The 11,824-nt window shown below is 33.3% G+C and overlaps 2 protein-coding genes across 6 annotated transcripts; one reads left to right on the forward strand and one right to left on the reverse strand.

Annotated features, from left to right (window-relative positions):
- Window positions 1-2,894, forward strand: LOC145100891 (ranBP2-type zinc finger protein At1g67325-like). The gene is made up of 9 exons (XM_079038022.1): window positions 1-150; window positions 490-535; window positions 877-992; window positions 1,090-1,449; window positions 1,537-1,582; window positions 1,658-1,767; window positions 1,896-1,920; window positions 2,005-2,171; window positions 2,597-2,894. The coding sequence occupies exons 1-9, from the start codon at window positions 142-144 to the stop codon at window positions 2,597-2,599; spliced, it is 882 nt and encodes a 293-aa protein (XP_078894148.1). The 5' UTR covers window positions 1-141; the 3' UTR covers window positions 2,600-2,894.
- Window positions 2,895-4,991: 2,097 nt separating this feature from the next.
- Window positions 4,992-8,372, reverse strand: LOC145100892 (squamosa promoter-binding-like protein 12). 5 transcript variants are annotated; one of them, XM_079038027.1, is made up of 6 exons: window positions 8,174-8,372; window positions 7,931-8,025; window positions 6,359-7,070; window positions 6,148-6,284; window positions 5,900-6,070; window positions 4,992-5,605 (listed from the first exon to the last, which is right to left on the reverse strand). In XM_079038027.1, exons 3-6 carry the CDS (start codon window positions 6,997-6,999, stop codon window positions 5,226-5,228), a joined length of 1,329 nt encoding a protein of 442 aa, XP_078894153.1. In that variant the 5' UTR covers window positions 7,000-7,070; window positions 7,931-8,025; window positions 8,174-8,372; the 3' UTR covers window positions 4,992-5,225. The 5 variants fall into 5 exon arrangements, with proteins under 5 accessions (XP_078894153.1, XP_078894151.1, XP_078894150.1 ...); XM_079038025.1 differs by having other exon boundaries at window positions 7,893-8,025; window positions 8,174-8,371; XM_079038024.1 differs by lacking the exon at window positions 7,931-8,025 and having other exon boundaries at window positions 8,179-8,371.
- Window positions 8,373-11,824: the final 3,452 nt, after the last annotated feature.

Raw genomic sequence — 11,824 nt, forward strand, 5'->3', positions numbered from 1 at the left:
TCCCCGGCCCTGGTTGAGTAAGTTCAGTGGTTGGCTGGTTTATCACAAACACAAACACTCCGCTTCTCGCCTCTCTCCGGATCTCGTCTGCTTTTTCACGGCCGATTCGACCAATTTCTCTTCCAGCCGTCGCCACTCGCCATGTCTCAAGTAAAATCACTCTCTAATCCTGTCTAATTAGATTGATTTATTATCTATTAATCTTTTTTCTTCATTCCAACACTTGTTTTGTTTGATTTGTATCACCTTTCTCCTTCACCGGACATGGAAAATAGGGTTTGGTTATGAAATTTGATGTTCTTATCCTGCCAACAAATATTTCGAACTCTATCTGTTTTATACGTTATCGAATTTATGCATTCCAGTCCTTATCATCGCTTTCATCATTGATCTAACATGGATCATAAATTCATAAGGGGTTTCTCCTCAAGTACTTATTTGTATACCTTGTTAATAATAATAATAATTTGCATTATTTTCTGGTTTTAGATGGATAACAGAAACTCCTCCGCCGTCAAAAGAGCTAGAACCGATGGTATGCTCAGTTCATAATCTATCATGCTAATTGCTTTTTAGTTTATTGTTCTTCACTTAATTCTGTTAGCCGTTTCTGTATTGATTGACTAGATAGGGGTTGGCGTTAGCTTGATTTAAACTTTGAACAAATGTTTCTCTAATTTCTGATCCTAGGCTATATATTAAAATTGAGCTCCAAAATCCAACCGCAGTTTTTAAGCTCCTATCTTAAAAAAAGAAAGAAAAAAAACTTTTACTTTGAGATGCAAGTTTCATCCCTATATTCACAGTTGTTATTTGAACATTGTGATGAATCCTAAATTCTGATCTGTAGTGGATGTGTATAATATATGATTTCAGGTGGTCGTAGGGAAGATGACTGGACCTGTCCCAGCTGTGGGAATGTCAACTTCTCTTTTAGGACAACTTGCAATATGCGCAACTGTACACAGCCTAGACCAGCTGATCATAACTCAGTAAGTTACTTTTACTAAACAGTAAACACATTCTACAAGTAGAAACTGTTGTTTATGGCATCAAAACTAAAGAGGTAAAAGAGTTGTTGATTTGCAGAAATCTGCTCCAAGGCAAATGCTGACACCACAGGGGCAGGGGCATGGTCATGGTCATGGTCATGGGCATGGGCATGGCTACTCTTCATCATCTCCTTATGCAAATTCTGGTGCACCATCTTCAATGTACATGCCTTATGGCTCGTCTTTATTCAATGGAACCTCCATGTCTCCTTATGATGTCCCTTTATCTGGTGGCTCCGCCTATTACAACTATAACAACCACCGCCTTTCTGGAGGAGGAAACCCTTATCGACCCATGCACCTCTCTGCCCCCTCGTATCCTGGTGGGCCCATCATAGGGAATGGTATGTATGGTGTACCTCAGTTGATGGATCGATACGGTCTAGGGCTGCCCATGGTATGTGTTGAAATCTTTACTTTTTCTAAAATACAAAATATTACACAATTTTTTTATTTTTTTATAATAATATTTATATCATCTTAGGGGCCACGACCTGGGTTTTTCCCGGAAGAGACACCTCAAAAGAAAGGTATGTTATACTTATAATTTTGTATGATGATGAAACGATATCTTTTTTATGTTCTTATTTTACTTGGAAATTCAGATGGTACACGAGAAAATGACTGGGCATGCCCAAAATGTGGAAATGTGAATTTTTCTTTTAGAACGGTTTGTAACATGAGGAAATGCAATACACCTAAGCCAGGATCTCAGGTTTTTGACAAACCTTATATATATGTGTGTATATATATATATATATATATATATATATATATATATATATATATATATATTGTCTCTGAGTATTTAATTAATTTTTATTATATGGTGTTAATATGCAGGGTGGAAAGTCGGGCAAGAGTTCGAGTAAGTGATACATACATATGTATACTACGGATATATTTGGTTGGATGGATACATGTTTTATATATTTATTGTTTTGTGAAACAGATATGCCTGAGGGGAGCTGGAAGTGTGAGAAATGTAACAACATAAATTATCCATTTAGGACAAAATGTAACAGACAGAACTGTGATGCTGAAAAGCCATCAGAATCCCAAAATTTCCCTGAAGAAGAAGAAGAAGAAGAAGAAGAAGAAGTAGAAGGCAATGATCAGGTCTGTTTTGTCAAATGTTTAATCCAGTTGTTCTTTTGGTTAAATAAATCTGTTTTGTTTTTGGTACTACACTATACTATGAATGTAAAGGGAAAATTGTTGCTAGTCATTTTTTACCTTTTACCATTTCTGTTTTTCTGATCTGCTTTAAATCTTGCTTGGAGAGTAACTTGCATTTTTGGTCCCTGAAAGTTTTCGTTTGCAATTTTTGTCACCTTTTTTTTTTGTTCCAATTCCAAGTAAAATGACTAGTTTTGGTCCTGTCCCTGAGTATAGATGATTGTGGTCTGAAAAAGCATAGTCATAGATTACTTGGAACAAGGAGCAAAAAGGACAAAAATTGCAAAAAGCAAGCGGGTAAAAATGTAATTTACTGATATGTGATGTGAGTGGTGATCCTTCTGACTTAATAATTTTTGTTCCAGTGAGTAGGTCAAGAGTTGCTCAGTCTCAGTATGGGTCGGGTCTGGTCGGGTCGGGTCTGAAAGTGAGTCATTCTCATTTCATGTCGTGTTCCTTCCTTCCTTCCTGTTGCTGCGGTTATGTTATTGAGTTTCAGTTACTTACTGTGGTTTGTGTTTTGTTAAATTCTTGTAGCTTATTTATTTATATATAAAACCCTGGAGTTTATGGTCTTAACAAACTGATTCAGTTGTTTGGGTGGGGGTAAGATGTATACTTGTTATTACTATTATTATCATTATTATTATTATTGATTCTGCATGAACAGTTAGGGTTGTCTTTGTCTTTATTAGGTGTCTGTTTTTGGTACACAGTGGTGTATTATGAGTTATGTGTTTGTTGGACCACGGTTAACCCTAGACTAAATGACGTAGTGGTCCCCACCCCATCAGAGCTTTAGCTTTCTTTTTGCTGGAAAGCTGCTCAAGTTTTTGTCATGTGTGTCGGTGGTGTTGTTAATTTGATAGATAGTTCATCAGGAATTACTCATAACTATCTAACCTGGAATCTGTTTATAGTGTAGGCTACGGAGGAACATTAATACTAAAATCTCTATATATATTTATTTATTTTCAAGCATATAAGAAAATCTTTTAATATTTATTTTCTACACATTTTGAACTGTGTAATTGTTTTGTTGATATCCAAAAGTAAACCAAAAGGACGGACTGTTGTGCTTGGCACATTTGCTTGGTTGACTGGCTGTGGCTGAAATGAATGCTGCTGATAAATTTTGGTTTCTACTCGCCTCGGTATTACTAGGGTGCACATGGTTAGGTTTTACGCTTTTCACTAAAACCAAAACCAGTTGACTTGGAAAAACCCTTGGGTTTGGTTTTACTTGCCTTTTCTTTTCTCCTCTATTAACCATACATTTACAAGTTAATGAAAAAAGTAATTTACTAAAAATCTCTAGATTATATATATATATATATATATATATATATATATATATATATATATATATATATATATATATATATATATATATATATATGTGTGTGTGTGTGTGTGTGTGTGTGCGTGTGTGTGGCTGTCATGTATATAATAACCATACTAATTGATTTCATTTTGATTAAAAAACATAATTTTCTTTCAATGTTAGTTTCTTCTTATTGCTTTAAAAATCATATTATTTTTATTTTGGAATTCATCCCAAACATCTATGTATTTCTAATATGTTTTTTATTAAACCTTTAGTAGAAGCTTCATAACTTCTTTCGACACCTACCTTTTGTATACTTGCATTGTGTCTTTTTTTTTTTTTTGGATTATGGGAAGAGGTTTATCAAGTTTTTAATGAACAATTTCAATCTTTCACTATATATATATATATACACACTCAAATAAAAACAGTAAATAGTGTGAAAATGTTAAACAATTATGTTTATGTTATTATTTTGCAATGAATGTTATATATGTGTATTGTTGAACTAATTCTAATATGAATATCAACGTTTGATTTTTCATATATTCATTGTAATATAATTATTCGATTATAAATTTATGTATGTGTATTCTTATAGTAAATTTCAGTTTTAGTTTTAACCTGTGAGTATTCATTTATTCATTGTTAGAATAATGATATAAATATGTGAATACAAAGTTATTACAGAATAATAACATAATAGTGTTTTTCCGTAATCTACTCCTAACTAAATTACTTTTAATTCCGTATATATCCACGACAGGGCTTAAACCCTTAACTTTAAGAAGGAAGTTCAACACCTGATACAGTTAGGTCAAAAGCCCTTTGGTAATTTTACCTGTAGATGCTCTACGTATTTTAAAAGAGTAGAATTCTGAATCAGAGAAAAGTTTGAAAGACCAAAATCATACTTTAGGAAGCTTGATTATGGTTTTGGTCTAAAAATCAAAACTTTGGTTTATTTTGTTGACCCAAACCAAACTAAAGAGGCATCAGGTATGAACACAAGAAGTTGTTGCAAAATTATTAATCCAAAGTCATTTTTTTTTTTAATAAGAAAAAGCTACTAAAATCTATAGTCATGCCAATTCCAAAGTTTGGCCTTTTCATTTAAGACAAATTAAGTGTTGATAGGCCGTCGATATCAAAGGTCCATCTGAAAGAGCTTGGTTGCAGCCCTCATACAACAACTCAAGGTCAAGGACCACCACATTACATTGTTAGGGTGGTCACTACCCTACCACTCTTTCTTACCATCATCATCATCATCATTCATCGTCTTCAATAAGTGAATTTTTGGCACCTACCCCCACCCCATACTGTTCACCTCATGGCTCATGTACTTGGAGCCATGCTTTTATGATGATATGTATATGTATAACATATGATAACATACACCATAGGTACAGTCGGTAAGTGGACCCCACCCAGAAAACTGAAAACTCCAACCAATAAGCATGGATGGACATAATAGCAGCAAGTAAAATCCCATACATCAACATTATACTACACTACACGTGTCAAGAAATGCAAAATGAATACAACAACCAAAACATATGTGAATAGACAGTTGTACGGAGCCCCACCCCACCCCACCCCTGCTGACTTTGTTATTAATAAGGGCAGGGCCAGGCAAGGGAAGCCCTAAGAATGAGCAGAAGCACCTAAACAAGTTTAAATTTGGATATGGAAGAATCATCATAGATTTCATCCATTGGAATTGGATTGGAATAGAAGCGGTTAAAAAGCTGAAAGTCTTGGAATTGAGTGGTGGAGATGGAATTGCTTGTTTTGGCGGCGGCATCAATGGGTGGCTCAGGCTGCCGCCAGTATTCCTCCTCCGGTGGCAGTTGGGGAACAGACTGCATCCCGTGTTGGATTGGATTGCCAGTGCCTGTGTGCGTGTGATTGTGATTGTGATTGTGATGCTCCACCGCAACTAAATCCGACTCGTATACACCCCACGTGTTGTTTGACAGAAGAGAGAGAGCACGACGAATATCGAGCGCGTCTACATTTGGAGGACTCAATGACTCCTTAAAACCTGCAACATTTTTTTATAATTAAAACTTATGTTTTGATGTTTAGGCCTCTGTTCCAAGTTATATATATATATATATATATATATATATATATATATATATATATATATATATATATATATATATATACACACACACACATTAATTCGGTTCCAAAAAGCTCTCTTGAATATAATTAAAACTTATGTTTTACTGGGAACAGAGACGAAAAAACCTCAAATAAAGACCAAACCACTGGGGAACAAAGTTGTAATTTAGTCTAAATTTAAAAAAAAAAAAAAAAATGTAAATCAAACCTTGATCAAGAGCCTCGACTCTGGTGGCTTTCAATGGCACTGACCTATTGAAACCAATAGTAGTAGGCATATTGACAGATGAATTTTCCCATGTTGAACTTACAGCAGGTGGTCTACTTTGAACCAGAGGGCCACCATTGTTTAAAACAAAACTCAAATTTTGTCTCCCACCTAAAAACCATTTTCAGTATCATCTATAAAATCCACCAAAACCAAAATGATAATGATAATAAAAGCATGAAATGTACCATAAAATGATGAAGAGATGTTTGTTGAGTTGAATTGAATGGTCTCCTGCTGTGGTTTCCTTCGCCTTGCATTGTGATCCGAAAGACGCCTGCGACAGCTTCGCTTCCTCTCATCAAATTCCGACAAACCATGAAATCTATGCATGCAAATCAATGATTGAAATAAGAAAATTTTATCAGACAAAATGGAATTGTGAATTTCATCCATCACCTGCTACACTGTTGGCAAAAGCGGCGTTCAAGGGTACCGACTACAACTTTGGGAGATTTGGAATGGCTTTCACAAACCCGATGTTTCCGATGATATTCTTTGGCAGATGAGAGATCAAGATTGCATCCTTCAACCTGACAGCGTGGGGTAGGGGTAGCTTGGGAATATGATGATGATTTGACTTTCTTGACTGTAGAAACCAATGAAATAGGTATAGCCGAGAAAGATGATGTTTTTGAGTTGTTGTTCTCAAAGTAAGTCCTTTTCCCGAGTTTTAAACCGATGAACGGTTCGCCGGAGCTAACTGATGGCGGAGGCGATTCAAATTCTTTCTTCGAAGAGTTTGGAAAGCCTGCGAAACCCTGGAATGGGAATTTGGAAACTCTGACTCCGATTCCGTTTCCGTTTCCGTTTCCATTTCCATTTCCATTTCCGTCCTTGAATGATGATTCGGTTGAAGCTGATATGGAGCTGTTCCCCATGTCAGAGGCGGACCCTCCGCTGCCACCAACAACACCGGAGAGATTAAAAGATCCATCCATGTCCTCTTCGTAGTTGGTGTTTAGCTTTTTAGGGCTTGCCATAACTTTTGAGCTGAATATTTCATGGTTTTCCCAGTCCCACTTTGTATTCCACTCCATGTCTGGAAACTAATTCCTCTGTTTTTACTTGTCCCTCTGAATATTTCATGGAATGCAAATACCTTTTATATCTGCAAAACAATTAAAACATTTAAATTCAATTATGAATCCCTCAAAGTCTTGACTAAAAACCACCCAAACCCAATAATTGATATACATGGAAGAAAACTTTTTGCCATACAGACAGCATATGCCAAGTACACAGTAAAGAGGACCCCAACAGTAGTAGTAGTGATTTATAGATGTTCATTCAGTTACAGAGAGCCCACACAATTTGGATCTTTGTCCCTGGAATCTAGCTACAAAACAACTTTTTCAACTATACAGATGATGATACTATTACTATGAATGACTTTTCGTTACAAATAACTCATTATTTATTCTTGTTGGAAAAAGCAAACTCACTACCAATACAATCTGGATGAATGATGAGGACGATTCTTAATCTATCTAAAACTCGCTCATTCTTGCAAACTAACAAAAAAAAAAGAAAAGGGAATTTGATTAAAAAGGTCATCAATCAATGTAACTAAATGAAACAAGAAGAAACATCGTTTCTTTTCTCCCGGCATGATAATAGTAAATTAAAGTTGCATGAAAATAATGATGTCCCCAATTAAAATGCGAAAAAGGGCAAACACTGTTTCTTTGGAGTCGATGAGGATTGTTCCCCACATGACGTGGAAATGTCATTTTCACTTTCACAGTAGAGATGTAAAGGTAATTAAAAGAGTGAGTTATAGAAAAAAATTATTTGCTTTCCCCAAGCACAAATCTATCTATCTAACCAGTTCATTCGCTTTTCCAAAACGAAAGTATTAAATAAACTAGTTTACTATCATTATTCTTCCTATCTTTGGATATTTTCAGATCAAAAATCAAACAGCACTTACTTCACCCAAACGGGAAACTATAATCATTAAAAACACACCGTTGAATCGCTTCCCCTTTTCAAACCACACAACTGTTCATACTAAATCCGAACAGCTAGGGTTTCCGAAATCGAAAACACCCACCAAACTTCAACTGTACAGAAATCAGAATTAAGATATCATCTTCAAATCTGTTTCGTACTCCACATCTATAACCAGTTGCAAAAAATTTATATGGAAATAAAGCAAAAAAGTAAGGTTGCTCATTTAGGAATATGTATGTATAAATATAGCAATAATACCTTACCGATCGCAGTTAGAGCCTGCAACATCTCAGAAAATGAGGGAAAATCAGGAGATTTTTACCATACCGAATGAAGAAAGGTAGAGAGAGTAGAGAGAGAGAGAGAAAGAGAGAGACTATAATAATGTGGACAGAGAGAGAGAGAAAGAGGATACTGAGAGCTTTTTACTAGGTGTTTGAGGAGAGAGAGTACCAAGTGCCTTTTTACTAGGTGTGTGAATATGTGTGTGGGGGAAGAGAAAAGCTTAATGAAAAGGAAACTTTTCAGTTTGGACCCTGCAAAAATATAATGAACAGTAAACGTCCTCTAAAAACCAAAACAAAATTCGATTTATTTTGGTGTGTTGATGCAGGTTGGTTCATTTGGTTCTTTTCATAACAGTATTTTACTATTTTTACAATGTTTTGAGATGATAAAATTGACTTTACAAAGGATGACCAAGCTTTATATATATATATATATATATATATATATATATATATATATATATATATATATATATATATATATATATATATATATATATATCCTCTTGTTTAGACCATTAATTTAATGGTATTTTAAAATACAAAACAATAGTTGAATGGTATTTTATAAACAAAAACAACAATTCATTGTCATTGTTAGAATGGTATTTTACCTTTTGATGATATTTTTTAGTTGAATGATATTTTTTAGAGAAAATTACAAAAATAGTTTAATCCCTTAACTACTTTGTGGAAAATAATAAAAAAAAACTCAAATTACAAAAATAACCATCAAAATCGCAGATGGACTCAGTCAATCTGCGAACGTACAAGTCGATGAAGCACATATGTACTTTGGCAACTTGTATGTTCGCAGATGGACTCAGTCCATTTGTGATTTTACGTCCATCTTTGATTTCCCCTTTTTCAGGGATATAAAAACGTAATTTTTTTTCTCTTTTATTTTCAAACTTTTTTTTGGAGAACTCTTTATGGAGAGACTATAGACATTTCATTTTTCAAATTTTTTATTAGAGAATTCTTTTTATTAGAGATGTTTTAAACAAATATTCCAAAGAAATAAGAACTAAATTGATAAATTTTGCAAAACTTTATATATATATATATATATATATATATATATATATATATAAAAGGTAGTTTCATAGTTAAACCTTATCAATTTTGTAGTCAAAATAAAAAAAAAACGCAAAATCGCAGGTGGGATGAGAGAAAATTGTAGATGAACTTAGTTCATCAACGATTTTAGTCAGAGATGGAGATATTTATACGAAAAAAATAAAAAAAACTATTAAAAAAACCATTTGCTAACGTAAATCGCTAAAGCAAAGTCGTGCTTAGCGACTTGTACGTTCGCAGGTGGAATATTAAAATCAAAGATGAGCTTAATCCATCTACGTTTTTATGGCTATATTTATAATTTGGATTTCTTTTTACTATTTTGCACAAAGTAATTAACGAATTTGGCTATATTTATAATTTTTTTTTTATATCGTTAATATTTTAAATAGTTGGTTAGCCTTTTATCATATTAACTATAAAACAATAATTAATTACCTTTTATCTGCACACCAATATTTTTCGGCAAACTTTACAAATTTTTCGTATGACTTTTTTTAAGGTGACTTAAACATTAAGTTAGTCACATAGTAATCCATTCGCACTAATAATAATAATAATAATAATAATAATAATAATAATAATAATAATAATAATAAAAATAAAATAAAAAATAATCTTGGAAAAAAAAAATACAGTATGAAAGTTATTTTTGAAGAACATATACACTCCTGACGTTTGTGTATATATACACTTTTCATGTATGCATATTTTTACATGGGAATCAAAATATATTTTTTGTAATTTATAATATTTTTACGTTTTGATTATTCATAATTTAGTTTTAAAATTCATAAGTGAAGTTGTTAACATTGTCAATTTAAACTATATATAATTTAGTTTTCAGAATTCACAATGTAAATATGAATTACTTTTATTTATACTATGAATTTGAACGAAATATAAACTAATTTTCAGCATTCATAATATGAATTTGAGCTAAAATAAAGAAAAAAAAATGTTTTTATACATCAATTTTAATGTCTATTTAGAAAGCACAAAAAATTATAAATTTTGATATATTTATTTTATTTTTGTTGATAACAATAAACCAAAATATTAAAAAAATGGAACAATTTTTTTTAAAGTTTAGTTTTGTAAAGTTCGCAAGTGAATTTACTCACACTATTAATCTAAACTGTATATGTGATTAAATTTTCAGGATTCGCAATATAAATAAGACTTACTATTATTAACACTGTAAATCTGAACCGTATATAATTCAAATTTTTCATCATTCACAACATGAATATGAGGATTCTGAGCTACAATTTTGATAAAAAAAATATTTTTTACATCAGTATGAATATATATTTAAAGAGAACCAAATAAATTGAATTTTGATATTATTATTATCATTTTTTTGAAAAAAAAATATAAACATAAGTGGAGTTTTTTTTACAAAAAAAAAGGTTTACTACATACACACACACACACACACACACACACACATATATATATATATATATATATATATATATATATATATATTTCAAGAGGATCGAAAATCATGAATAATTGTATATTTAGTTTTTTTCGATAAGAAGATGTCAAATAAAAACTAGAACAAATTACACAAATGGTCCTTAAGGTTTTATTGTTTTCCCTAAAGTAGTCCTTACGAAACTTTTTTCCCTTAAATGGTACCTACGAAACAAACATTGCACACAAATGATCCTTATGACTAACTTTCTTAACAAATTCTGTTAAGTGTGTGTGAAAAGAGGAAAATCCCTTTGTTTTTATTTATTTATTTTTAATATTTTGTTAATTTGAAATTAAAAAAAGGTGGCTCTCTCTCTCTCTCTCTCTCTCTCTCTCTCTCTCTCTCGTTGGAAAAATGAATCATATTGAAGAGGAAAAATGAATCAGATTGAAGAAGGTTGTTGCCTCCGATCTAACCTCCCTCCTGCCACTTGTTCCACTTCCCACTCCGATCAACAGTACCATCGGTGACCCTCACTGCTTTCCTCGACGATTAATGGGCTCTTCTTTCCCCATTCGTGTTTGTTGTTGATTGGACCAGAAAAAAGGAAGAAGATGCCAACGATAGCCTTCCGTCGGCTCCCCTCCTCGCGATTTGCTAAACCACCACCATACCACCTCTTGTTGTTGTTGATTTTGAAACCCTAACTATGATTTTGGGGGTGAGCGCTTTTAGTAATCATGTGAACGATGTGTGTGGTTTTACTGTGTGTTTTTAGTTGCAGATGGAAGAAGGTCGTTGCCTCCAATCCAAACTGTTGCCTTGTCAATGCTTGCCGAACCACCTTGCAGAAACCCCAAAAAAGCTGCAACTCATTGCTTCATCCCTTGCTCCCTGAAGCCATCTTATATGAGAGTTTTGTATCACCGCTACCAGGGTTTTAAAGAGGCGTAGGCACTGCAAACTCAAGCCATAGACGGAGATCAAAGTTTTACTCTAGCCACATGTGCTACAAAATCGAACCTGAACTCTGGCGTTGTCGAACCCGAACAAGACCAACAATTTGGGAAAGGTGGCGGAGAAGAAAGAGACAGATTTTCCTTTAAGAGTTTTCAC

This window comes from Lactuca serriola, chromosome 4 (assembly GCF_051521515.1).
Source record: "Lactuca serriola cultivar US96UC23 chromosome 4, Lser_US96UC23_V15, whole genome shotgun sequence".
Taxonomy (NCBI): domain Eukaryota; kingdom Viridiplantae; phylum Streptophyta; class Magnoliopsida; order Asterales; family Asteraceae; genus Lactuca; species Lactuca serriola.

Excerpts from the sequence above, each read along its gene's own strand:
- LOC145100891 (XM_079038022.1), top strand. Across the intron at positions 536-876 it reads CAAAAGAGCTAGAACCGATG|GTGGTCGTAGGGAAGATGAC; the intron begins GTATGCTCAGTT and ends ATATGATTTCAG. Across the intron at positions 993-1,089 it reads GACCAGCTGATCATAACTCA|AAATCTGCTCCAAGGCAAAT; the intron begins GTAAGTTACTTT and ends GTTGATTTGCAG.
- LOC145100892 (XM_079038027.1), bottom strand. The coding sequence starts at position 6,999 with ATGGAGTGGAATACAAAGTGGGACTGGGAAAACCATGAAATATTCAGC. Across the intron at positions 6,285-6,358 it reads TTTTGCCAACAGTGTAGCAG|ATTTCATGGTTTGTCGGAAT; the intron begins GTGATGGATGAA and ends TTGCATGCATAG. Across the intron at positions 6,071-6,147 it reads CATCTCTTCATCATTTTATG|GTGGGAGACAAAATTTGAGT; the intron begins GTACATTTCATG and ends AATGGTTTTTAG.